The following is a 26,996-nucleotide window of genomic DNA, read 5'->3' as shown; positions in this document are numbered from 1 at the left end:
TTTATCTGGACATGTGCTGAGGGTTGTAATACCCAGAATATAACCACAAGTGCCAAAGAAATCCTAGACAATCACAAGAAAACATTCTGAAATATTACTCAAAATAGGTGAGTAACACCTCGGCTCAGATACCCTGGGTTGCATTGATGCAGAAGAAAATTGACCATCTGGTACAAATAAAAAAAAAAACTACCAAATGTTGAAAGTACACTTCTGCCCTTGTTTAGTCTCAGTGTACTGTTTTGTGATCTCCACATTCCAGGTCGTTCCGTCCGTTTTGCCCTCTGCTTCAGCCCTGTCAGCCCTCAGGAGTGCAGCTGTGGGCAGTCTGGGCCATCCATCTGGTCTGCAGTCAAAACAGTAAGACGCACAAACACTAGGTGGACTACAGGGAGCTCGGGGTTACTGTCGTTGTATCCCAGAAGCCATTTTGATGTAAAATAGAGCTGGCTTTCACTCGGTGGTTAATTACGTTACGTAAAATACTACATTACACCTCATGAATGTATTCATACTGACCGTCTGGTTTATTAATAGTTAGGCGGTGCCGAGGTTGGGGCTCCATTCCTCTCTCATCATCCTTTCTTCTTCATCCTCTTAGCTCCACATTACAGCAGCATGCTGGAGAAGGAGGGCCTGACAGAACTTCTTAAAGCTTTGGCTGCACATCCCGACACGCACAGCGACATTAAAGGACTGTCAGACAAAATCTTGGGAATGGTGGAGCAACACCAGAGTCACTGTGGAGCATCCAAGAACCAGACGGAGCCTCGAAAGTCTTGACGAAAGTGTAAAGAAATATAGATTTAATTTCATTTATTGTCTTTGAGCTGCATCTAAAATGTGCTCGCAGATGCAGAATTATAGTGCAGACTCTTCGTGTCGACCCCGATGTTGAATAGAACAAACTGTGTACCATATTCTGTAAATTATAAATGGAGAGTATGAATTTTGTTTATGTGACTGTCTGCTTTTAAATTGTTGATGTAGATTGGAAACCAGATTTGTTGTTTACAGAGAGCGGTGAGCATCCTAATGAACATTTGCTCAATTCTGAGGTCAAATTGCTACTAGACCGAGTGTCTGAGCTTAATGGAGTGTTCCAAATTAACTGAAGCTGGAGGCGAAGATTGTGTTGTAAATCATGCATAGTTCCGAAGCGGGTCACTAGAGGGCGCTGCGGCACTGTAGCTTTGGGGCTGTTTTGCCCTTTTGAAGCGTTTGTGTAAAAGTCATTAAATGTGTAGATTCGAGATCGTGTGTGATAAGTGACAAGACGCCAAAGCAGGCCGAATCTGATGCTGACACATTATAAAGCCCTGGAAAATAAGTTCCATCTCCTCCTCTTCCTCTCTCTCTGTCGTGCTCTCTCTCCCTCTGGTATCCTAGATGCAGAATTCATTAGATTTTATGTAATGCAGCTGGAAGACAGAAGCGCTCATAGGCATCTAGACTGTCTATTATAAGTTGGCCTATTAATAATTCCTTTTGAAAGCTGGATTAACAAGCTCACATAAATATTTGAGTTAAACCACCATGTTCAACTTTTAAGTGTCAAATCCCCCCTGATTCACCTTCTCTTCCAAATCCCCCTAAAGGAATTCAAGGGGATCTGCTAAATAGAATGTGGCTTTGCATGCACAGTGATTCAGCCAGGTTAGTCACTTCCTCGCCGGCGGCAGGTTATTTGTTCGGAAAAAGAGCTGCAGAGGCCGATACGGGATCAGCGTTTAGGAGCAGCTCGCCCTCCAAACATTAAATCCACGGCAGCAATGCTGCGGGATTAAAGGTCAAGCAACCTATAGCGAACATGATGTGATGTTATCATGAGGAGTTCAAGCCATGAGAAGTGTGGGGAAAAGTGCACCGCTGTCTGGAGGCCATAGGTTATTCTATAGTGGTGGCTTTGCAATGGAGTCAGATGTTTAAGTAGAACAGAAAGCACGTGAGGAAGTAAAGCGAACTGAGAGGCTAATGGTGATGTGCACTGTGTTAATCAGATCTTAAGTTTCTGTCTGTGGTTTAAAGAATCTATCAATATTTAAGTGACACACAAGACAGACACAGAAAGACTGGAAAGAAGAAATAACAGGAAGTAGTTCAGCATTTTGGGGCATGCTCTTATTAGTTCATTTAGCTCCGCACAAAGGCTGAAAACGGGGGCGAAAGAGCCAACCTGCTAAAAATCCAAGCATCTCTGTAGCTCGCTAAATCATTTCATTCGTACCAGAATCGCAGATGTTCTGTGAAGCGCAGAACAGAAGGACAGGCGCTGGCGAAAAGCTGGAAATAGACGCGGCTATAGGAAAAATGACAGGTGCAAAAATACCACTTATGGCCAAAAATATCTTTGGAGGCGATAAATAAAGCAAGGGAGGGATAAAGAAGAGACACGCCGGAGATAAGAGTCAGTCAAAAGAAATTAAAAGTCCTCTTTCATGCTCCTCGATTGTCAGTGTAAAAATACCGCAGACCAATTTTCAGATTCCCTGTCTCAGTCTGAAATATCTACTGTGCTGCTTTTGAGTTGGAGCTTAGTGTGAGTAAGCATGTCGTTATCTCACTTGTGCAGCCCGCTCTATTGGATTAACACAACTGTGAACTGGTCTGGGCACCCGGAGTACACTAGCGTACAATGCAACACATCTCCAGCTGTGAATGCGTTTGTATGCATGATGAATGCGTGTGTGTATGTGTGTGTGTGTGTGCACGTCGGCCTTACGGGTTTTCGAAGCTAATTAGACACCGACTAACCTTCTAAACACCCAGAGAGCAAAAGAGGAAGAAAGTGCATTTAAAGAGCAGGAAGGGAAGTTGAACAACAAGACGAAGCCCAAAAAATAAAACAGAAAGAAAAGAAAAAAGAAAAAAAACAACCAACACTTCTCCAGGCGAAACTGTGACGCACAAAAGGACACACTAACTCCTCTGGAATGACCTTTTATTGCTGGGGAAGGATACAGAGTTGGCAGGCCCCTGAGCCTGTGTGCAGATATGGAACAGCAGTAGGACCATCCTTCCCTCTGCCAATTGGAGGCAGGGGTTTGCTCGTCTTTACCATCAATCAATTGCAACTTCCCCAGAGGAGGGACAAGTAGAGCTCGTCAATATCAAGTCTAATAGAAAACATTACAGCGTTGTGACAGGATTGAACACAATAACTTCAGTAATTTGCAGTGAATCCCAGCTAACAGATAACATAGTGATACTACGATGGAGAAAAATGAGGAACACTGCTCATTCCTCTCCCTCTTTCTGTGACAAATCAGCAAAGCGAGTGACAGTAGAAAACAGGAGTTATACGCTGTTTGCATGTTTACAAATGTAAGCATAAGAAATAACTTAATATAAGTTGCAGCGGTTCCTTTATGTTCCAGTGCATGTTCCAGCTCAATGCAGCTGTTTGGGGAGGGTTGTTTTGTGCTGTCATCCATGTGGCAGTGATTAATGATGACATTTTCATGAAATAACTGAAACACAGGCACCCATTTTCCAAGCACCAGTTACTGGAATATATCCCTCATCTCTAACTTTGGTGTAAGTCATTCCACGGCTCCATGACTAAAGGATTTTCTTCCAATTTTGTACATATGTGTGTGTGTGTGTGTGTGTGTGTGTGTGTGTGTGTGTGTGTGTGTGTGTGTGTGTGTGTGTGTGTGTGTGTGTGTGTGAGAGTGAGCCTGTTTGTAAGTAGATGCGTCAGAGGGCTATTACGGTCGGTTAGAGCCGGTCTTACTTGATGTCACATCTCCCATCTGCAGGCATTTTGCAGTGGCCAGTTTGCCCTCAGCTCAGTGGATGCACACAATGGTGCAAAAATATGACTTACACAACCACAGGCAGGAAACAGGGCTGCCGGAGCTTCTGGATCCAAAGGCTGTGTGCGTTTCCTCGTCTACTCACTGAACTGGCTCGGAGTCACAGCTGTGTTACTGATGTGACCATAGCCAGCTGAGTGCATCTCTGTCCTCAGGCAAATCCTGACCACTACCTCGGCTTGGCCGCGCAGTGAGAAGAAAACAAATATCCACTCTCAAGCACAACAACAATATTCCATGCTTATTTACTATCTCAAACCCATAGCATTTTGTGTTTTTTTTTTGTTTTTCTTTGCTTTCTTGCCAAGAGTTAGATGAGAAGATTGTTGTTGTTGACATCTTCCCAGATTGCTTGAAGGCATCTGCACCCATGTGGTGTGCGTCCTAACCATCGGGCTATCGAGTCACGCATTAGCGCTCATGTTTGCATTGTAAATATGAAGCTAGAGCCAGTTGCCACTTAGCTTAACTTAGAATAAATACTGCAACCAGGAGGAAACAGCTGGCTCAGTCCACCGCCACCATCTTAAAATATAAGTTGTAGATATGCAGGAAACTCTACTGCACGTGTAAAATGGTTGAAGTTTTTTCAACATGTGTTTCTTTATATGTTTAAACACATATTATTAGTGAAACAAGCAGTTAAACCCAAATGCAGTGCACTTAGAGTCAAACACTCAGAGATCGGTGCATTTCCAGGGTTTAATTGGTTAAAAAAAAAAAAAAGAAGACGAACCCAAAGAACAAATTCTGTCAATTTGCAGGTTTTTCTGTAGCATTAAGGCCAATTTATGCTTTCCAGGTACACCTGACTTAACAGTTATCATCCCCCTAAATCCATGAGAGTCCATTCAAACCCCTCTAAGAATTAGTGACCACACAGACTGGCTGCACTGCAAGCTCACTGACTATTCATGGGCACCAAATGGTGTCCAAAACTGTTTAGAGGAGAGACTGTTGGTCATCCACACCTTGATGGTTAATCATGAAGAGTTTTAATTAGGCACAAGCAGCTGCTGCCAGACTTTGGAGGTGCTTTGATTTGTACATGCCTTCCATCAACGGAGCCCGAACACAGTGGGAAACTCTGCCTGCCCATTGGCTCGACACGCCGCGGGAATATTTACTGACAAGGTGTAACAGCCCAGTCTGTAAGTAGTTAATACATCTTCTGAGAAACTGCCCCATGCGTTTCTGTGTAATAGGTATTAGGACAATGTGCAGACTGGCATGGACACGTCATAGAATGAACAGCTGCATCTATAGTCTGCTTTCAAAGTCCAGATTGATGTGACGTGGAAAGCGTTAATTGGCCTTATTCTTCCTCTGTGTGACTGATTTACTCCAATAGTACAACCTGCCGCTGTGCAGTGTACATTAGTTTGATAATGCTTTGATAAAAAGCGAGTGATTGGCAAAGAAAGAAGCGGGGACTTCATTGATCTGCACATTTTAGGGGAAACAGCCATTTCCATTTTTTTCCAAACAACATTTGCCATTTTCAGACACCAAGGCATTATGTTAGAGGATAAAATTTCTAAATATGTACCTCTGATACCAATGACCAGTGAGACACTTCAACTTTATCTGTCCATCTTTATGCTCCACTAGGCTACCGCTGGCTGTAGCTTCATATAGACACAGGAGTGCTCTCGTTCCTCTCATCTTACGCCCAAAAAAAAGACAGCAAATAATCACAATTTCTGGAAATTTTGCACCTAGGTGTTTCACGGTGTGGGATGATGCTGTTCTGGTTAGTGTCAGTTATACAGCATTAGTGAGAGTCCTTCTAAGCTTTTACACAGTATGTTCTACCCAGAGGTGATTCGTGTTGGAGGCAGAACTGATGCTTTTGTCTCTGCGCGTTTAAGCATATTCATACATGTGCCTAAAAACGGGGCGAGTGTGAAGTGTGGGGGTGTGAAAAGTGCAAAAAAAAAATAAAAAATTCTGTTCATCCACCTAATACATTAACAAAGTTCTGCAAAATTCACCTGCCGTACAACACTGTTCACAGGGAGCGATCAGAACCAGGTATGTGCCTTGTGGCGAGCGTGCAAGAACAGCAGCTATGTACATGTTTACTATGGAAGGGAGACGCGGGTGTTCCTTGTCGTTCCATGTGTGTCACTGTGCTGACATGAATTAGGGCAACCAGCTATCCTATTTCCAGTCTGCGCCCTCACCCTTGCCTGTGGCGTCACATGGCCTAATCAGTGAGCTGAGCAGAATGTAATACGTCTATCGAGTATATGCGCGTATCCTATGCGGATATAGATGAGCGTTTAGTACACAGACCTCAATACACATGCACATTATGCGATGCATTTTGTAAATACAGAAGGAAACCCATGCAAATATTACACCCAAAGCTGTAAGATCCAACCAGCGGTGGAAATGTTGGGAGGCGTCTCAGCGTACTGCTTAAGTAGGCAACTTACAGGTACAGTACATGGGTCACTATCTCGGATTGACACTGTTGGCGTCCAGTTACGTCTGCCATGCCATTATGTTTAGACTGGTACATGCATAGTTATACATACTGCTATGAGTCAGGATCACTCCTTTATACCAGGAGGAGACTAAGCAAGAACATATAAAATTCATTCCTGAGTGTCTTATATTAGTTTCCTCTTCTATTAACAACATAATCCGCTAATTCCTGCAGCAGGAAAACTCCGCAATAGACATTTTCAACAGCAAACACTTGGTCTTTAATTACACACAAGCTCTAAATGTCTGCTGCAGAAAAACGTCTTTAACAGGCAAAGCAGAAAATGAGCTTTGACTGCTGCTCGGCCATCCACAGACAGCATGTTTATACCGTCTGCTAAACTATTATTATTCTGTTGAGTCATTTAAGAAACCACTAAACTTTCTGTTTTGTTCATTTTTGGAAAACAATATGAACGCGAAGGTGCCAGTGAATGTGTGAAGAAAGGTTTTCTCGGAGAAAGGCAACAGATTGTGCAGAGTCAGAGTGCACATTAGTTGCTCTGTCTTCAACACATTTTCAGCTTAAAACTACCAAATGCTAACAATCCAGTTCCTCCATATGACATTTGGTGGTACCACTACTACGTAACACCAACGAAGCTGGCATTTTACCAGCAGACATATGTTACTAATGATGCTAACAACGGCTCCGTTCTGTTCAAGTCCAACGCAATAAGCCATGAGAGTGTACTGATGAAACTGAAGCAGCTAAATGTATCTGAGCTGTCACAACAGTTGACTCCCCACGCTTTCAGTATAAACAGCAGAACACAAAACAATGCAAAAAAAAAAAAAGCTAGTCCAACCATTTGGAGAGAACGCCTTCCCTCTCTGGTCCCTCGGAGGTTTAAATGTGTTCTTTAATAAAGTAAATATTTCTTAAACAGAGCCGATGGTACAGATGCAGTTACAGAACACGGCATGTCAGGGCAGCCTATCGATCTTCCTGTTCCTATCTGTTCTTTCCTCAGTTCTTAACAGTCAGGGTCAGTGGAGTGTTACAGGCAGATAACTAGAGCGCAGAAATATGGAAAGTTTGTGATGTGGAGCATCACAAACACAGCACGCGTTGATATTTACCACTGTGGACAGAAATGATTGCGCTCCCTGTTTTTCCTACAGGATTAAGTGCCTTATTAGCTAAAGAACGGATGCAGATGATTCATTCAACAACAGGGTTGGACTAAATTCACTCAAGTCAAAGAGTAAAAAAAACCAAAACAACAACAACAACAACAACAAAAACTCACTTGCTAGAAAATTGAGAGAATTCATTGTTTCTAAATCAAAGTCTCTTTTTGTTTGTGGCAGAAAAAAAAGATTTGCTTTTTTTTTTTTTAATTAACTAAATGTGTCATCCTCAAAACATATACACACACCTCGTAAGGCTTTTTGGTGCGTCAACAGTGCATGCAGAAACAGATAGAACACTGCACTCAAACCAGTTACCCAACAAAGAGAGGATGAAACAGAAATCAGTTATCACACTGTCCTGTTTACTTGCGATCCAGCGGGGCCCACTGCCAAAACAGACCTCGGCAGTTGGCACATGTTGGCCCTCTCAGCTTCACAAATACTGTAGAACCTCAACACAAATACCTCGGCTGCAGTTTTGTTTCTGGGCTAATAATTGAGGAGAAAGCGGTAAATGATCAGTACAAAAGCCACACACCACAAGACCGACTTGTGTGCGAAAAGCTTAATCACACATACGGCTACGTCATACGCTCTGTCGTGTGCAGCCACGGCACACATTTATTCACAGACACGGACATAAATGCATTGCATAAAAGCAGTCCATCATCCTTTCCTGGGAAGAATGACAACAAAACATTTTGAATTTTACAGAGATGCTGTCAAGTTGTGAAACAATTCTCCTCCTCTGCTGGGTGCCGTTATGAAGGTCCCTCAGGAGAACTGTCACTGTGCAACCAATGCTATGCTAAAGAATGCTAGAAGGGTCTAGAAGCTGATCCAATTAATTGGTGTAGATCCAATTAGCTCAAGTATGAGAACAAACATTTGTCTTGCAACACTAGTTTCATGTTTACTTCAAAGAATTTGGCAAAATACTTTATAGTTCCTAATAGTTAAAGTGGTTTATTTTGGATACTGAAGCAAATTAAATTGTGTCAAAAGGTCAAGCTAGTTCAGTTGTCTTAGCACTATATAAAGACTGGGGGATCGAGAAGGTAGATTTTGACTATGGTTCACCTCTAACTAACAGTCAGACTTAAGCTAGATTTCTAAACTTGGGCAAAGCTTTCTACCTTTTGATGAAGTTAATTTTTGTCAAACCATTAAAAAAAATGGCTGACCAGCTACCCATGGACCAATATACCTTGTGGCTAATTTTGCCCAGTGATCATTCACAGTAAGGAAGTAAAAAATTCCCATAAACCAACATTATGAAAGAGATGCTTGTAAAAATGTCAACAGGACACCTCCGCCTGTCACCAAGACTGTTTTTTACTCTTGCTATCATAAGTTCCTAAGACCAAAACCCAGAAATGTGAGTTTTATATTTTGCCTAAGCAGGAAGAATGTAACAATACAAAAGAAAAACCCTGATTTAGAAAAAACATGCAGCCACAGTCAAAAAGACTCTCTCCTTTCTAATTGCTCGCACCACAGTCTCACCAGTAAACCACAAATTACAGTCATGTTCCCTCCTTTTAGTCAGCTGGTGTCAGTGGTGACTACATTTTAGTATGGAAACATGGGTCTATGGTGCCTTCCAATGGCATTTACTGTGTTCACGAATTCATATAAACGTCCCCGGTCTCCATGTCTGAAGCGTAAATTTTCAGAAAGCTCAGAGTACATAAGTTGTTACGTGTTTGCTAACGTTTTCAGAAATAGTAGCAGCAACAAAACTTCATTTTTGAGTATATATATATTTTACTGCCGTTTTATTATGTATGAGAAAATGTACATAATCCCAACAGCATTATTTTCTCATTGTACCTTTGCATTTCCCACAATACGTTACCTGCTTGCTAGCTTGCTAATTGCTTAGGCCCAGTGGCTTCCAAACGCCGACAGTTACGTATGTGTTGCTGTCATCTGGCGTTTTGGTCGATGTTGAACTCCAAATATTTGGTGTACAAGACCTTCCCTGTTGTAATTACAAGCTGAAAAGTTCCACTTTTCAAAGATTGCGTTAGCCTGGGGATGGATGGCTAACGCTCTAGCTTAATATTTAGCTTTAGCTTAAAATGAGTCAGTTTACATTTTTGTGAAACTAATAGCTAATTTTTAAGTGGCCTAGCAATACAGAACAGTCTAAAATGTCTTTGTGAACCTGGACCCAGTGTTTGTACCAATTTTATGAATTAACACAGGCCTAAATTGACTGAATTGTCCTGGCTTAATGAGTATGTTATTTAAGAACATGACTGGCTGCTTCCATGTTAACCAGTTCTATGGATATGGGTTGTTTGTTTCAACAGGCATTATCATGTCTCACTCAAACCTGACACAGAAATCAACAACATACAAAGTCATATATTTGCATATATGGTTTATACAAGCACTGTGGACCTCCACTACAGCCCCTACAGTGTGTGTTACACCACCTGGAAGCCCACTACACATGAGTAGAAAGACATTCCTCGTCTCTGGTCAATCCCCTCCCTTCTCTTTCAGAGCTGAGCCGGTTACACAGACTCAGTTTGACAGTTTCGTTGGACTTCACAGACAGTCGTGGAAGGTGACAGGAGGCACTGTGGGAATCCATGGCGCGCAGGGTCGAATTAGGTCCTTTAAACAGTATGTGAGGTTTTTAAATCCCCATTGTCATGGCCACTCCTGGCCCTCGAGGGACGGCTCGCTTCGCCGCCTTCCTCGTCGTCGTCCACGTCGAGCTGCTCGTCCTTCTTCTTGATGTAGCGCTCATAGAGCACCATGATGACACCCATCACCCAGGCCGACACGGTGCCGGCGGCAAAGATGACAAAGCCGATGACAACAAAGAAAAGGTAGTCCCAGGAGCCCAGAGTCTGGTGACACAACGTCCGTAGCTGGATGCCCACCTCACCTAGACGACGGCCCTGCATGTCAGCAGGTGAACCACACACCGTCTGGCCCTCATCTGTCACACAAACACACATCGAGGACGGATGATGAGGATTAATCACGCAACAGTGCAAATATATCAGCAGTTTTGCAAAGTGAATAATGTAATCATGTGATGGTTATCTGTGACAACAAAATGCACAAAAATCCAACCTTATGGTGTTACAACAAAGTCGATATCATAAACAGGGTTTGGATTTCTTCATGCCTTCAATCCAGGACGCTGACATCCCGAATACCCAAGGCGTCAATTATTCCTTGACATGACCAAATAAAACGACCATCCATCAAGTTTTTATTAAGGGTTATCTGCCTCATCGGTACTTAGTGGGTGTTGTTTGGTCGGATTTGATTGAGGATGATGACAACGACATGCTGACGGCTGATTGATGCAACAAAAAACGTGGCATCATTTTTTTTTTTTACCAACACATATCAAACCAGTAAGAAAAGCAACTATAAAAACTATACAAGGCTGTAGCCATGGAGGGGAGAACTAATAAAGATTTAGAGGTTCCAGTGACAATAGAGACATGACGTTACCTCAGTCACAATCTCACAATCTTACAATTTCTGAGGTGCAGACGTTGAGGTGGCAGGCATTTCCAAGCACATTTGATTACTGGGTAGGAGACAAGCCCTAAAAATATTCAACTATTTTATGTAAGAATTAAATCGAATAACTGAAAGAAAATACTGAGATCAAGAGAGGGTAGAGATTATATTTTGCTTTCAAAGCCTTAAATGTGTTTCCCCGCTGAGCTCCTTTGGACATATTGAGTAACTTAACCTACCTATAGAGGACATATACGAAACCATGACATATAATTTGCATTACGTTTGGAAGGATCCTTTGATGTTGTAAGAGTTATAACAAAATGCAAAGTAACTCAGCAAGGAAAATACTGTATGGCATTAAACAGAGCAGCCTGCTGAATAATTCAGTCATATGACTACATTTCATTTCGCACAGCATCTGTAAATGGCAGCAAACTGAGCTTAAGATATCCATGACACACTCAGAATCACACGGCAGAGAAATTCAAACTAAACTAGCATAACAATGTGAGCTTTTTTCTTTCTTTTTTTTCATAAATCAGAAAACTACAAGGCTTTAGGAGCTTCCGTGTTCCAGAGTCTTGAGTAGATGCTGCATTAAATTACGAAAAGAAAAAAAAAGAAAAAATTGAGGATGAATTATTCAAAGTTCTTTTCCCTGCACAGGATTAGAGAGTGACTTGGGCCTTTGTGTCTGCCTGAAACCACAGATAATAAGGTTTCTCATCAGCCGGCATTGGGTCTGACTACAACTAAGACGCAGCTGAAATCCACAAATCCTCACAAAACGTCGAGTTCCCTCTCTTTCACAAAACTGGAAGGATATACTGTAATTTCAAAGGCCCATCAGTCAAAATTAAATACACCACATGATGGGTGTCGAGCTCAGCAGCAGCTGACAAGAGAGGCATTTTTCGGAAAATAATCCCGTAGGCTGGCTCAGTCTTTTGTTGCGCTGAGCAGAAACTGCAACACAACAGAGTGCTGCCATTTCCATACGGCCACTGTTTTTAATTGGCTTCTGTTTTTTTTTCAAAGCTTTTGTGCTAGGGGGAATTCCCACTGGGAGAGATCAAAAGAATTGAAAGTTTCTGCTCAGGGAACCGTTTTCTGTAACCCTATTTCTGCACCGGCGGCCTTGAAATACACTTTCATTTTGTTGGCATGTTTTGCTGTGAGAATGTGGTTAGTGCATAGGCTGCATGAACTCTAAGAGGTGCTGCTTTGGCTCTCTGCTCACTGTATGATTTGTTATTTCAGGAAAATAGCACAGAATAATTGCATACTTTCTGTATTATGCTTAGATTAGCACCTCATTAATATTCAATGCTACATATTGTTGATTTTTCCTCTTCTGTAAGTTAATATGTAGATTTGCATTGAAGGTTTTCTTACTGCATGCAGAGCTGTGTCACTGCACACCTAATGAAGCCTAATAATCTCTCATACATCTACCCACTCACTAACACCACCTGTCATTTTCCAAATGAGTGAATTTCATCTGATTTTAAGGTGGATATTAAGCAACATCACACAAAGGCAACACGATCAGCCTTAACATTAAAACCACCTGCCTAATGGTACGTATACTCACAGGATCTGTCATTTCCATGCTTCCCATTTATTGTAAGCAGTTGTGCAAAGCCTTCTGGTGGCATGTTGTGCTCAGGACGTCATGTTTCCCGCTCCAAGTTTGCATAAAGTTTAGGTCTAGGCTACTTGATGCATTCAGGTGTGCCACTAGATGCCTGTGGAAACTCCAGAAAAATGTTTTAATTGCCTTAAATGTAGAAGGATTAAGCAACTGTACGGCTTATTTCAGAAACATCTTGGTGAACTGTTTACCTAAAATATGCTAAATGTTCCAAATGAGCCACCATGTTGGTCTGGTTTGAAATCCAGGAGCAGACTACGAGTGAATCTGGTCAATCCAATCAGGTGCATCCAAGTTGTCCTGGTTTCATGTTGGAGAGCACCAGTCAATCGTCAATCCTGACACTATCTAGTCATCTGCCCATTAAGCATCCAAATTCTGCGACACACCGTGACCCCCTTACGTTAAAAAAACGCCACTGTAGACCCGTACCATAGTACTGTGTCGGCCAACCTTGTGGAACCAAATCAATTCTGATCCAACAGGCGCTTTACTGCTGGTGGCACTGAATCACTAACAGCAGCTCTTTAGGGTCCATTGGGTTGTGGGGTGGGTCCTCTGTGGATCAGGTTTGAGCTGAAGCATCCTGCAGATGCTCCTTTGGACTGGGATCTGGGCTGTTTGTCGTGCTCCTCAAGACGAGTGTGAGCAGTTTTTGTTGTTGTGTGTGGCAGGGTGTGGGACACTGGAGTCGGGGAGTTTCCATAAGGAAGTTCTGCTTGGTCTAAACAAAAATGTTTAGGCTGGCAGTACGTCTCAAAGTAACATCCACACCAACAACAAGAACCAGCAGAACACTGCACTGTAACAACATGATCAATGTGATTCACTTCGCCTGTCAGGAGTTTTGATTTCGTGGCCAATCAGTGTATATTTTTGTGTTTTACACACAACTGAACTGTCAGAGTCAAGGTCAGTTTGCTCTCGAGCTGCACCATCTGAAGCTGCAGAAGCTTTTTGAACCTTCACTTTAAGCAACCTGGTCCAACAGTGTATGAGCTTTAGCTAACTACCAAACTACTCTTCCATTATTTTTCACTAAGCTGACTATTTTCACTATCTGAGTATTACTTCTAGCAATTCTACATGTTTCTGCATTACTTGCAGCTGCTATCCTTTACTCATTCACATTGGATGACTACATTACCTGTTTATGCAAGTCATCAACTGTTTAATCAATACTTTTGCACATTTATTTCATGATATCTAACAATATGCATAACTACCAGTTGTTATAAACTTTGTGTAAAAACCACAGACTGTATATAAAAGATGGGCATAGCTGCAGATTCCGAAAGGTGAAGCCAATGCCGAAGTGCCTTGGAGTGCAGTACCACTGAGGGTCACTAGGTGATGCTTCCACACAAATCTCTGGCTCCAGACTCTGATTCAAAATGAGACAACTTCTCACATGAAATATTAAGTCAGTGCATTTTCCCAACAAGTCACTGTGACGTGATTAGCTAAGTTAACTCCTCTTCATCAGTGTACTGGTGGACCTTTTGAAAATGACTCCACAACTAAACAAATATCAAGCCTCAAACAGAGGTATGACTGGGGGTGTGACTGGCTTGATTTACATACCTGGTTTGTGGTGATTGACAGGCTGTTTAGATGAGGAGGGCCTGCAGGGTCATTCACATATACTGTACGGTAAAAACTGACTCAGGTTGGTGGGAGGTGTGATTTGACAGAGGGTGAGAGGGATCATGGTGTTGCTTTCAATCAAATTGTGCGATAATTCAATTTCATAGGATGACTGAAATGTACATTTTCCTAATATTTTATTCATTCAGTGCCTAAATCTGTCCTCAGAGAAGCTCTTGTGTGGCTCGCATACAGGAAAATGAGCATGCCGCTGAAGAACACGAGGACGATCTGCTTCTCTAAGCTCTCCACCACAGAAAATTCAAAGTCTACACTGATCCTCTCAAAGGCTGCTGCTGCTGCACACTGTTCACACAATATGCTGTTAGGATCCAACTACAGACTCACACACTCCTTCTTAACATAGATGCCTCCACAATCCCCCTCCGCGAGATTTAACTTTTCAGTCCTCTATCTGTATCCTTGCAGATTCTGTTCGTGGGTGCACGTGTTTGTGTGTTTGGATGTGCCTGACAGCTAGGAAGGAAACCCTTCTGGCTTCTCCCCCCGCCTCATTCCCCCCCAAAGGGACTGGCATCAAAGGAGAGGGCTTTCCCTCTCTCCTTCCCCCATCCACTCTGTGCTCTATTTCTAGACGCTCTCCTTATATAACAGCTGAGTGAGTGCTAATCTAGCCAGGAAGGCGAGACAGAGGAGAATCTGTTGGTTCCTTCCTGCAGCTTTATTTCTCCCTCCTCGTCTCTCTCTCTCTCTCTTGCTTGCTATTGATGCGTTTCCTAAACCGAGGAGACAAGCGAGCCATGTTGCATGAACCAGGTGAGACCCAGACGAGAGATAACAAGGCTTTGGAGACAGAGCTTGCAGCCGAAAAACAGCCGTCTCCAAAATGTTACTCTGCTGTTCCACGCCCTCAAGCACTAAAAGTGTGCTTTATCTGCGTTTGTGTGTCCAAATGCGCGCATCAGTCGACGTGTACGTGCGTGCACGCGCGCCCTCGTGCGAGTTTCTAGGTTTCGTCTGTGCTGTTGTCTCCTTGAAAAAAGATGGACAGACTGCGTGCATGGAGGTAGGGAATGTGTGTATCTATGTGTCCGCCTTCTCCCTCGCTGGCAGCTGTCACTGGAAGAGGCTCCACTCCAAATTAAGCTAGACAAAAGGCGATGAGCGGCAGGAAAATAGGACAGCTCTTGCAGGACTCGTTTTGGACTCAACCTAAGCTTCACAGGGACCATGGTGAACTATAGTGAGGGTGTGTGTGAGTGTGGGAGACAGAGAGGAGCAGGGGATGCCTTTTTAGTAAGCGTGGCGGTTGTATTATAGCCGTGGCGTTAGAATTATGACTGGCTTCTTGTTCAGTAAGACACACTATAAATAGCAGATGCCCTTTTGCATAGTGACACATCCACTAATGCACAAACATAATAGCTCAAAAGGATGAAAGATTATGGAAAATCAGACGCATCTATCAGCTTGACAGTAATAAAACAAAAAGCGAGGGATCGATATTTGATGGTGCAACTACGATCCATTAATCACACCTGCAGCAAAAGTATCCCACCAGCTGAATAGAATAGAGATTGATTAGTCATTTCGAGATAAAACACTATCTTGTTTTCCTCCAAGATTGCAGAGAGCAGAACTGAATTAATGAACAGAGTTGCCAGAAGAGAAATCAAGTAGCTCCCTGCCTACGATCTTCTTTCACCCTCTTTGTTATTTGATACTCTGAATGCTGTCACGCTTCGCTGCTGTCACCTGCGACTCATCCCACTGAAAGCTGAGAAAGGGGCCAACTTTGCAGACTTCACCAAACTGCATGTAGCTGAGTTGTGGTTTCACGTGTGTACGCGGCACGCATACAGCAACGTAGCTTTTTCCACATAGCATTGCCGCTGATAATAATGCATGTTGTGGGAGACGATGTGGACATTATCATAGAGGGAAATCCAGCATTGAGGCCTCTGCATGTGTTTGGAAAGACTTAAAGTGGGGTTGAACACGCCCTATGTCTTTCCCTACACAATTTTTCCTGACCTCTATGGAGAACGTCATGGAAGGCGAGATGCAAAGGAGAATTCACAAGGCTACTTAACCATGCAAAGGTAGATGCTGCTGAAGTGGGTCTGCTGCAGATGGTTCATCACTTTGAATGTTGTTGCCGCAAGGACTTGTGGGACGGCATTAGCTCCGTTCCTTTTGTATGCAAGTACGGCCCAGTGTATCATATGTTAAAGGACATAAGAAAGGAAGCAATGAAGCACCTTTTCCTTAGCATTACGAGAATTCATCCAGCTGCCTCTTAGATACTTCCGGGTCACTTCACTCAGCTACAAAGCTTCCTAAGCAAATACAAAAAAAAAAAAGGCTATTCAACTGCAACCATGGAGGCATTATTTCCCTGTAAGGCTCCGAGGGAAGGCTTTATTGCCATTTTGTTAGAAAAATACTTTAGAATTTTTATTTTTTTAAACCTCATTTTACTTTATACGTGTTAAATTAAATGAAAAACAACAGCTTTCGGGCGGCCGAGCTGTGAAAAATCCTCCTGGTGGATGTTTTCACATGTTGGAGGAGGATTACAAACAGACAGGCAAAGTTGGAGACGGCTCTAGAAACCGAGAATTTGCTGGGGCTCTGGAGGCTGTAGTCTCACAGTCTGCTAAGTTTTTAATGCTCATTTAATTAAAAAAAAATCTAATCTGGGAATGCACAGCAAGGAAGTAGGATATCAAGTTAAATGAGGAGGGCCCTTTTCCAACTGCTTACAATCCAGAAAGAGGAGAAGCGTGGGCCATTTTCCCCCCAGACAGTGTGTGTGTTGTCTAAAAAAACAAGATATCTAAAGCATGCAGTTATGATTTATCAACCAAAACCCAACAGTGACAACTTATAAACCCTTCATAGTGGCTGCCTTAGACTAGAAAGTCACAGTTAACTGTATTATCTCCTGTTAAAGTCGTATGCTTTCTGTTGCATGACTATTTCTAGTGTTATTCCTGTTATTATAAAACAGCTGAATTTCTTGCATAAAAAGGGACAAGATGCATTATTTTTTCTTTTTCTTTTCAATGGATGCAGGCCATTTACTGGAAGGAGCCTGAAGCAAAAAAGGCCAATCGTTTACATAACAGAGCATTATCTAATAATTAATAACTGGAGCATAGCAGTGCTTGTTTATGATTGGTTCTCTGGGGCCTGGAGCAAAAGTAAACAGCTATACGTTGTGATGTTTGTGTTAAATGACATTAGAGTAAAAAAAAAATAGTCATAAGACCTTGGAACTTGAAGCCCTCCAGGTGGACCCACAAGCAGAGGTCCTCGTTGTCGCACTCGCAGCTCCACGGGTTCCCGCTGAGCCCCACGGAGCGCAGGGCGGGCAGCGCGATCAGGGAGGTGATGTTGACCACCGTCAGGTTGTTCCGGCTCACGTCCAGCACCTGGAGGGCCGCGTTCTCCGCAAAAGCGTCCGGGTGAATCTCGGAGAGCCCCGGGTTGTCCGTCATCCTCAGCATCACCAGGCTCGCCAAGGGCCCGAACGTCCGGTCCTCGATCCGGGTCAAAGTGTTGAAGGAGAGGTCCAGGTAGGCCAGCTTGCGTAGATTCCCGAACGTGGACTCGGATATCTCGGTGAGGGAGTTGTTGCTGCAGTCCAGGTACACCAGGTCGGAGAGGTAGTTGAGCGCGAGTGGCGGCAGCTCCACGATGCGGTTGTTGGAGATGATGAGCTGCCGGGTGGCCAGCGGCAGGTTGACGGGGAAGGTGGTCAGGTGCTGCCCGGCGCACTGAACCACCAGCTGGTCATCACACACGCACCTGTCCGGGCAGCCGGAGGAGAGCACCGGGGACGAGACGACCCCCGTGGCGAGGAGAAGCACAACTATGAGCCGCAAGGGTTGCGCGCTTGGCTGCGGGGCAAGACGCATGACACCGCCGAGGGCTTCATCAACCCCGTTTGGACACAGTCAGACGCAGTCACATTCTTCATTGATACATCCTCAAGTTGTTTGTCCCAGAAATGACTCCCACCGAGGTCAAACCGAACGCCTGCCCGTGGCAACCTCCTGCGCGTAATGTCTCAGTCCATCCTGCGCGTTGGTTCTGGATCCAGCGCGCATCCGCTGACTTGGACCTGACAGCCGGACGCTTTCATGCTGCTTCAGATTTCATTGATTTGTCGAGTTTGTTTTGACGACAGCCTATTCGCACATCTTCTCGTGCTCGCGATGATCAGTTGCTCCACTACATGTTTGCCATCCTCTCGCTTTGCTGAAACTGAATCCAAACAGAACAGGGGGGGCGCGCGCTGAAGTGCGCGGCGGGTAGGGGTGGGGTGTAGGGGGGGTGAGCTGTGGAGTGATCTCACCCTCTGGAGTGAGCTGGAGCGAGAGTGGAAGGTCTGGGCAGCGGAGGTAATAGAAGACTAACATTAAATATTGAAGCCAGCAAAGTATAATCCATGCACAGTTGACACGTACTGCAATAAAGGTGACCTATAACGCCTCAGCTGCAGGCACAGTGATTCCATCTGCACATGCCTCAGGTGTGTTTGTGTGCATCCTTGTAACAGAGTGTATATTTCTATGTGTAAATATCTGTCTGTGGCACTCTTTGTTATCAGCTTGGCTCAGGTCTTTAGTGGCAGATCCAGGAGCAGTTGCACCTGACACCTACAGTATGTGGTCTCATCACAGGTTTTCAGGGCAGTGGAAACAATATGTCCGGACAGGGAATCCCAATCAGCCCATCAGCACCACCACTCATGTGGAATGAGGTTTTTGTCACGAATGACTGACATTAAACGGGCAGCAGATCTACCGTTTAAACCCAGTGCACAGGCTTGCAGATGCTGGGACGAGATGAGATGGGACAGGGTGGTCTCTGGCAGCGGTTGTTTTTCCTCCTCTCTCCAGTCTCAGTATGAGTCCTGAGTCTATTCTTGGTTCTCTGTGTAGGTGTTGAAGTGCTGAATCAGACTCAGCATGATGGAGGAGGAGGAGGAGGACAGATGTGCCGCTGACAGTCCGTGAAAGAAACTACCGGGAGCTGACAGACAACAACCTGCTGCACACTGACCGAGCTCTCGGTCAGACCTCCCCAGAAGGAACTCCAAGCCTTTATTCTGCAGCTATCATGTGTGTTTGTGTCATGAGCAGGAGGCCCATGAGGAAGCTAATGCTTTTTCCACACTTGCCATCTATGTGGACTGAACTGATCCACACAGCTGTTTTGTGTCAAGGATATTCAATGACTTTATGAGGACATCTAGTGACGAATACTCGGTAATGTTTTGTAGACTCAGCAAGCCATGCAATCATCTTCTTATTGAAGCCTGCTGCCTTTGCTGATGCAGCTTTACTATCGAGAGCACAAATGCATAACAAGCCCAGCCTGTTATACCACTTTCAGTCTAATTTATGGAGGAAATCCCAAACTTTCGAAAGCCGTGCATAAAATGATGGATAAGATGCACAAAATACTCCAATTTGAAGGATCCCATAAACATGTAAACAAGGAGTCTCAGGCTTCTATATTAATGTGAGTGAATGGTGACAAATTAAAGGAAAACCAACATTAAGTGCCTTATGAAGGTGCTGGGCCTCCATGTGCTACTACAACAGCTTCAACGCTTCTTGTCGGTGATGCTCCAAGTCTCTGGAACTTTTTACTCCACTTCATTTATTTTAGTCTGTTTATTTCGTAATTATTTTATAAATAGGGAAATGCACAGGCTCCACAACGCTGAATAATTAGATATGAGTGAACACTGACAAAACTATCTAACAGTACATAAAATAGTTAAGTTTGCTCCACCTTCACTAGTTAGACTTCTTCTAGAATAAAGTGTCATTAATAATATTCCAGTGATCTAATACGTAATTAAACGGACAGGTGAAAAATTAAAAGAAAAAACAACATACAGTGTCTTAATAAGGCCTCCGTGTGAAACCATCCATCCATCATCTATACAATTCTGCTTAATCCTCACTTGGGTCGCGGGGGGACTATCCCGGCCGACTTAGGGCAAAGGCAGGGGACACCTGGACAGGTAACCAGTCTATCACAGGGCTACACTTAGAGACAGACAACCAAGCACACTCACATTCACACCTACGGACAATTTACAATCACCAATTAACCTCAACATGTTTCTGGACTGTGGGAGGAAGCCGGAGAACCCGGAGAGAACCCACGCTGCATGGGGAGAACATGGAGACTCCACGTGGAAAGATCCCGGGTGTCCTAACTGGGGATATTCTAGCTGTGAGGGTGCTTAAATGCTCCTTGTCACTGATTTTCCAAATCTCTGGAACTCTGGTGGAGGTATGGACGCCATGCTTCCCTCGTTCGGTGTTTTGATGGTGGTGGTGGTGCTGTCTAGCATGTTAGTCAAAAATCTCTCATTGGTGCCTAACTGGGTTGAGATCTGGTGACTGTGAAGGCCGTAACATGTGATTTATATCATTTTCATCGAACTAGTCAGTCATCCTGGAGGAGACCATTCCCATCAGATTCAAGAGAATCAAGAGGTTTGTTGTCAGAAAACTAGACGGTTACACTATGCAATGAAACTTTCACTTTGCTGATCCTTCATAACTAATGGACAGAATATAATTAAAACTATAGCAATTTAAATAAATAGGCATACTTCAAATGGCAACGGCAGCGGTCGTATAGCACATTATTGTAAACTTTGGTTCGAATAAAGTGACTACGGCAGTGATAAAGTGATTACAGTAATGGCTATAAAGTGCATATTGCATCAAGGTAAACTGTTTAAATTTGAGGCAGCAGCACCAGTGCTAGTATAAACAGCAGCAGAACCACAGTGTTAATCTGTGTGTATAAAGTTCAGTGAGATAGTCCAGTACAGTATGAGTGTGTACGGGAGCCATTCACCAGCCTGATAGCCTGCAGGGAAAAACTGTTCATCAGGACAAAAATCATCAACAGATGAAGTTGATCACTCAGAGCAACTTTATACTGATTTTCAGCGACTCGTATCTTTAAGGGAACCTTGCCAGCAAAACACCTCCCAAAGTGCGAGTCAAATGCTCCAATTTTTCCTTTAATTTGTCCCCCGTCTGTATATGATATGGAGGTGAAACCAGTTCTTGCAGTACTAGCTATACATTATCTAGAATAATGCATTATCTGTACCGTACACACCCTGGTTGCAGCTGTTTTCCAGGAACCTTTAGCATGTATGATCAGGCAGTGGAGGCACCACACACCCTCCTTTGTGTTTAATTCACCTGTTTTGCACTGTACATAGGCGTGAGATTTAAAAAAAAAAAAAAAGCTACACATGGATGCAAAAGCACAGCTGAAAGCGCCCCGTCAGAAAGGCTTTGACAGAGTTCGCTTTATCTAATCCTTTGACTTACAGAATGCCAGTCATACCATAGTTGCAAGAACTTGTCTCCCACATTTATCTCCACGGTTAATCTGCTGTACATCCATTAAACCTGTTTTTGTTAAAACACCCATGGCTCGATGTGCTTGTGTTACAGGTCATACAGAGACACAAAGCAACATCTTCACTATAACAGAGCAGTGGAAACTTATACAGTGGAAACCAAAAGTTTACACACACTGTATAAAAAGACATATAACCTTTTTTTTTCTTACTGTCTGACATTAAATGTGACTAAACTTTTCCTGTTTAGGTCAGTTAGGATTATCTAAATTATTTCTATTTGCTTCAGAATAATGAGAGAGAGAATATTTATTACTTTCTTCAAAGTCAGAAGTTTACATGCAAGATGCCTTCAAACTATTTGGGAAAGCCCAAATGATGATGTCATGGCTTTGGAACCTTCTGATAGGTTAATTGACAACATGTGAGTTAATTGGAGGCACATCTGTGGATGTATTTAAAGACACAACATGGAAAATCTAAAGAAATCAGCCAAGATATCAGGAAGAGAACTGTGGACCTCCACCAGACTGGTTCATCCTTGGGTACAACTTCCAGATGCCTGAAGGTTCTACGTTCATCTGTTCAAACAATTATAACAAGTATAAACACCAAGTCATACAGTTTAAAGGCAACGCTACCAAATACTAAGGAGATGGCTGTAAACTTGTGACTTTGAAGAAAGTAATTTTTTTTTTAAATAATCAAAAAAAAATCTCTCTCATTGTTCTGACATTTAGCAAATAGAAATAATTCTGGTAATCCTAACTGACCTAAAACAGGAACAGTTTAGTCACATTTAATGTCAGACAGTTAGAAAACAAAGGTTATATGTCTTTTTATACAGTGTGTGTAAACTTCTGGTTTCAGCTGTATATTATATATGGCCATGACTAAAATGAGTGCATGAATTCAGACCCGTGTCAGCAGCTCATGCAGTAGTAGCAGGCGTGTGTTGGCTAAATGACACCACTCAGCGTGCTTTGCATACCTCTGCCTGACCTGATATGTGATACAGGAAGCCCTGTCAGATCCCTGTTCACCTCACCGCAGGGCAGATTGTTTGGTTTCATTCCATCAGCCAGAGAGAAATCTGCCCTCTGGATCAGGGCCCTGCTCTTGTAAACTGGCCCACTGACGAGGCTTAGTGGGTCACTTCATAAGAACTGGAGCATCACTGATGTTACTGGACTCACACCTGTGCCTGTTATGCCAAAGTCTAAACGTCTGTAATAAAAAAAGGATTACCTCTGCAGTAAAAGCTGTCACATAAATGTACGCTGTGTTGGATGTGATGATCAGCCACAAACTCTGATTTTCACACAGTAAAAAAAAAAAACAGAGAGGAGGAGGAGGAGTCCTTTATCATTTATAACTCACCCAAATCCCATCACATCATCGCCTCCAAAGCCAGTCTTCATTCTGCGAGTTGTTTAAGGAAAGTTGTATGGAAATTTCCCATTAAAGGAAACCACTCCCTTTGCTTGGCAGCGAAGATTTTTTTGTTGTTGTTGCGTTGGTTCTCAATCATCTGTGGCTTCTTAGTTCCTAAAAATTAACAATCAGTAAAATAATTTACAAAAAAAGTAGAAAAGAATTAAAATTTTGTCACAGTAATTGAAAGTCCTGCATTGAAAATGCTAGTTTCATAAAAGATAGATAGATAGATAGATAGATAGATAGATAGATAGATAGATAGATAGATAGATAGATAGATAGATAGATAGATAGATAGATAGATAGGTGCCAGAGAGACGCCAAAAATGATGGTATTTACAAGAAGTGTGCAAAAACTATGGGGATTTACAATAAGGTATAAATTTGCAGTAAACAGACGTATTAGAAAAGTGCAAAAAGATTGCAAAAAAAAATCAAATCAAATCAAGTTTATAGTCAGTCATCTTGCTGTACATACACAGTAGTACAGGCAAGATGAGATAAAATAAAATAGAACTAATAATAATAATGTTGTTCAGGGTTATTGGTTTTATTGCACAGTTGAGTCTCTACTCTGAAACAACCTGAAAATGTTGGAATAATCAGGATCAAATCTACAGACAGCTGGATTGAGCCACACAAACTCTCCCTGCTGCTCTTTACCCATGTTGCAGGTTACCATGGAAACCAGCACACACACTGTAGGCGCGCGGCTCACCTGCGGCCCACTGCGCATGTCAGATAAGTGGAAGCGATCATTTGAGGAAATATCCCGGTAGTGAATTTACAACCGAGAGTTAAGACGGACCTTGTCGTGACATTTGGATATCCTAGGAAACTTGTGCAGCTATAACAGACCTAATTAAGGTAAGTTTAAAGCGACTAGTTAGCGTTAGCTCGGGTTAAGGGGAGCGCATAGCTGGGAGGCGTTTGAGTTCCTCCAGAGTCTCGGACTGTGGCTCCAACCTATAGCACAATTTAGCCATAAAACAGAGTAAACCGGACCGACAGACAGACAGTCAGTCAGTGGACTCCACCACGCCCTCCCTCGGCGTTACATAAGCCTGGAGGGACACATTTGAATAGGAGAAACTTCGGTGAGCTCCGTCCGTCGCCCGCCGTGTCTCCTCCGGACCCTCACAGCCGTTAAGCTAGCTTGCACCTTCGAGGTAATAATGCTGTCGCTGTTGTTTTAAATACGAGCTCTTTCTAACGGGGCTCTGAGAAACTACGGCGCTGCTGCTGCTGCTGCTTGTCCTCATTTGACCTTCGGTTCTGGTCGTGAGGCGACCTTGCTGCTGGGTTTCCTGCGTGGTTGTTCCGCCTCGTCACGAGTTAAAGGCTCGACGTGAGACCTGGCTTGTTGTATTTCGCCCCCTCGTCGTCTTTTCTTTGATATAAAACAGCACTTGTGCGTGGGCTAAAGCTGATAAAAGTGTGCTACCTCTGCTCTTCCAGGTTTGCCAGGATGGTGGTGCTTTCCAAGGAATACGGATATGTGGTGCTGACCGGTGTCGCCAGCATGATCATGGTCGGACATCTGGCCGTGAGAGTCGGCAAAGCCCGGAAGAAGTACAACGTTCGGGTGAGCAGACATTTTCAGTGATGCACCTGAATGCAAAAGAGCTAAAAAAAAATCAGTAGAAATGTTGTAGAAATCCCACAGTGGCCAAGTGCAATGTGCAGATTGCAGCATTTTTTTAAATGGATGAAGGTAAACATGTGTGACTGATTACTGTATGAATGAAGCATTGTGGGGCTGCAGAGGAGCACCAGCCTATGAATCATATTCTCCACATATACAAGCTTGTGTAAAGTAGACTGTACTTCTTTTTTTCTTTGTGGTAAAGAAATGGAATAATTGACCACAAAAACATTGTGACTCATGACATGACTCATATCTGTCAAAAACAATCCCTTTCTTTTGCATTTGTTTTTCTGTTGCACCCACGTTGACCCCTTTTTCATGTTGACCTGTCACAGGAGGGAACCCACAGGTGCACGAGCAACGGCTGCGTGTCACATAGGAGGGGTCTCGCTTTTGAACGTGCTGATTCACTGTCACGGCGACGCTCAAACACATGTTTTACCCGCTGTGACGAGCTCAGATGTTTGTTATGAAAAAACTCAGTGAGGACCACATTCTGGGGCAGAAGTATGCCAAACATGCAAAACAATATTGGGGTTATTTTGACAGATAAATTGAGTCATTCGTGAGAATTTAGCAGCATTTAGTGGTCGTTCTATTCCATTTGTCTTCCACTGCAAAAAATCTAAAAATGATTATGTGGCTCCTGTGAAAGAGCAAAGACCAATAAACCCGCCCTGCCTTACAGTATCCTCAGATGTACAGCGATGACCCGGAAACCGGAAACATTTTCAACTGCATCCAGCGTGCACACCAGAACACGTAAGCTGAAAATACGGAGAATGCAGCTTTGTTCTGCACGCAGCCACTGTTTATTGCACTTCGATTTCATGACCCGCAGATAACAAAGTGAAAGCAGGTGAAAGTTAACGTGCTGTCAATGTCACCTCTCACCAGCCTGGAGTTCTACCCTGCCTTTCTTTTCTGCCTGGCTGTCGGTGGACTGCACCATCCTGTAAGTTTAGTTTTACGCCATCATGGTTTATAGGCAATTACAGCTTTAAGATTTGAACAAAAGATCATTTTGATAGATGCACTGGATGCAGGAGGAGTATGTGCTCTTTTTGTGTCAGCCTGTGCTATAGCTTTGCTTTGTTTGGCTGTCACAGCGTCTATCGAGTGGACTCGGAGTAGTGTGGATCCTCGGCAGAGAGGCGTACGCACATGGGTACTCAACAGGAGGTAAGAAAATGCTGCACAGTTAATGTTACAGTTACATGATGCTGGGGTGCTAATAATTTTGTTATCTATCTCAATCAGATCCTAAGAAAAGAATGAGGGGAGCGTTCGGGTCATGGGCGTTGATCGGGATGATGCTGACCACCCTCCGCTTCGGCTGCCACCTGGTGGGCTGGACTGGACCGCCGTTTGGACGTTTCCGTAGCATAAACTGTCATTAAGGACGAAGACCTCAGGCCGGGTTCACTCAATCATTATTCTAATCATAACCACTGTACATCGTGCAAAACGTTGCAACACGTGTGCTAATCTCTGGCCAGTGTAACAGTTAAAGTCAAAGCCAAGTTCATGTTGTGAAGTGATCCGACTGGTTCTGCAGAAGAGAAACAGCCCAGTTTAGATACTGGCTGTATGGCAGGGTGGCACTCCCATCACATACAGGAGCTGTCGGTTTGTCTTTCATCATTTCTAACTCCATCCTGATTTAGAACTTGTAATCAACAGGCCACGCGACTCCTAATATCAAGTGTTTTCTTGCAATAAAAAAAAGGGGATCATGCTGTATTACAAAAGCCAGTTCCAGAGGAGAAACTAACCCTCAAAGTTTGATGCACTTGGTGTTAAAATATCACCCTAATTTTTGCTGAAAGAGACATATTTTGTATGTTAGTGAATAACTAAAAATGGTTCAATGTATTGCTTTTGTCAATTAAAAGAAAATCATAATTCCAATTGAGACTTCTTTATTTTATTCTCTTGACATTTGGTTGGTGTTGTAGCCAATTTAGATTTATGCTGGGTGTGTGTGTGTGTGTGTGTGTGTGTGTGTGTGTGTGTGTGTGTGTGTGTGTGTGTGTGTTAGGGTTACCTGCACACCTGTGGGCATAGGTAGCGATCAGCCAGACAGAGGCTAGATAAGGGAGACACAGGTGATCAGTGCCGGGGACTTGAGCCAGGGGAAGCTACACAGTTTTTCGACCGTCTGAATGGGTGGTATAGTATTTTTGTTTTCTTTGCATAGGCGCTCATCTTAGGTCGTTCGGCACCTGACCTTTTGTAGGTGTTTTCTAAGATTTGCAAATGAAGTGTTAAACCGCACACCCA

The 26,996-nt window shown here is 43.4% G+C and overlaps 3 protein-coding genes across 5 annotated transcripts in view; 2 read left to right on the top strand and 1 right to left on the bottom strand.

Annotated features, from left to right (window-relative positions):
• The window catches only part of LOC103365337 (protein zyg-11 homolog), an 8,512-nt gene extending 7,182 nt beyond the window's left edge, over nt 1-1,330 (top strand). The window contains exons 13-14 of the mRNA XM_008292794.1: nt 263-360; nt 602-1,330. Coding sequence (XP_008291016.1) covers nt 263-360; nt 602-783 — 280 coding nt within the window. The 3' untranslated portion in view covers nt 784-1,330. The remainder of the gene's footprint in view (nt 1-262; nt 361-601) is intronic.
• Nucleotides 1,331-9,812: 8,482 nt separating this feature from the next.
• On the bottom strand, nt 9,813-18,134 carry LOC103365245 (leucine-rich repeat-containing protein 52). The gene is made up of 2 exons (XM_008292680.1): nt 17,486-18,134; nt 9,813-10,407 (listed from the first exon to the last, which is right to left on the bottom strand). Exons 1-2 carry the CDS (start codon nt 18,132-18,134, stop codon nt 10,079-10,081), a joined length of 978 nt encoding a protein of 325 aa, XP_008290902.1. The 3' UTR covers nt 9,813-10,078.
• Nucleotides 18,135-23,812: 5,678 nt separating this feature from the next.
• mgst3a (microsomal glutathione S-transferase 3a) lies at nt 23,813-26,624 on the top strand. Of its 3 annotated transcripts, none has more exons than XM_008292406.1 (6): nt 23,813-23,932; nt 24,524-24,650; nt 25,402-25,475; nt 25,611-25,668; nt 25,823-25,895; nt 25,974-26,624. In XM_008292406.1, the coding sequence occupies exons 2-6, from the start codon at nt 24,534-24,536 to the stop codon at nt 26,111-26,113; spliced, it is 462 nt and encodes a 153-aa protein (XP_008290628.1). In that variant the 5' UTR covers nt 23,813-23,932; nt 24,524-24,533; the 3' UTR covers nt 26,114-26,624. The 3 variants fall into 3 exon arrangements, with proteins under 3 accessions (XP_008290628.1, XP_008290708.1, XP_008290783.1); XM_008292486.1 differs by lacking the exon at nt 23,813-23,932 and adding an exon at nt 24,131-24,234; XM_008292561.1 differs by lacking the exon at nt 23,813-23,932 and adding an exon at nt 24,326-24,413.
• Nucleotides 26,625-26,996: the final 372 nt, after the last annotated feature.

The sequence above is a fragment of the Stegastes partitus genome, unplaced genomic scaffold (assembly GCF_000690725.1).
Source record: "Stegastes partitus isolate 25-593 unplaced genomic scaffold, Stegastes_partitus-1.0.2 Scaffold0, whole genome shotgun sequence".
In the NCBI taxonomy this organism is placed as follows: Eukaryota; Metazoa; Chordata; class Actinopteri; family Pomacentridae; genus Stegastes; species Stegastes partitus.
Note: the sequence above shows the minus strand (reverse complement) of the source record. Positions and strands in the feature narration are given on the sequence as shown.

What these genes read in the sequence shown, in the direction of transcription:
- LOC103365245 (XM_008292680.1), bottom strand. Translation starts at nt 18,134, where the DNA reads ATGCGTCTTGCCCCGCAGCCAAGCGCGCAACCCTTGCGGCTCATAGTT. An exon ending in GGAGGGCTTCAAGTTCCAAG is followed by an intron (nt 10,408 to 17,485) that starts GTCTTATGACTA and finishes TTTGTGTGACAG; the next exon opens with ATGAGGGCCAGACGGTGTGT.
- mgst3a (XM_008292406.1), top strand. Translation starts at nt 24,534, where the DNA reads ATGGTGGTGCTTTCCAAGGAATACGGATATGTGGTGCTGACCGGTGTC. An exon ending in GGAAGAAGTACAACGTTCGG is followed by an intron (nt 24,651 to 25,401) that starts GTGAGCAGACAT and finishes CCTGCCTTACAG; the next exon opens with TATCCTCAGATGTACAGCGA. An exon ending in ACATGGGTACTCAACAGGAG is followed by an intron (nt 25,896 to 25,973) that starts GTAAGAAAATGC and finishes TATCTCAATCAG; the next exon opens with ATCCTAAGAAAAGAATGAGG.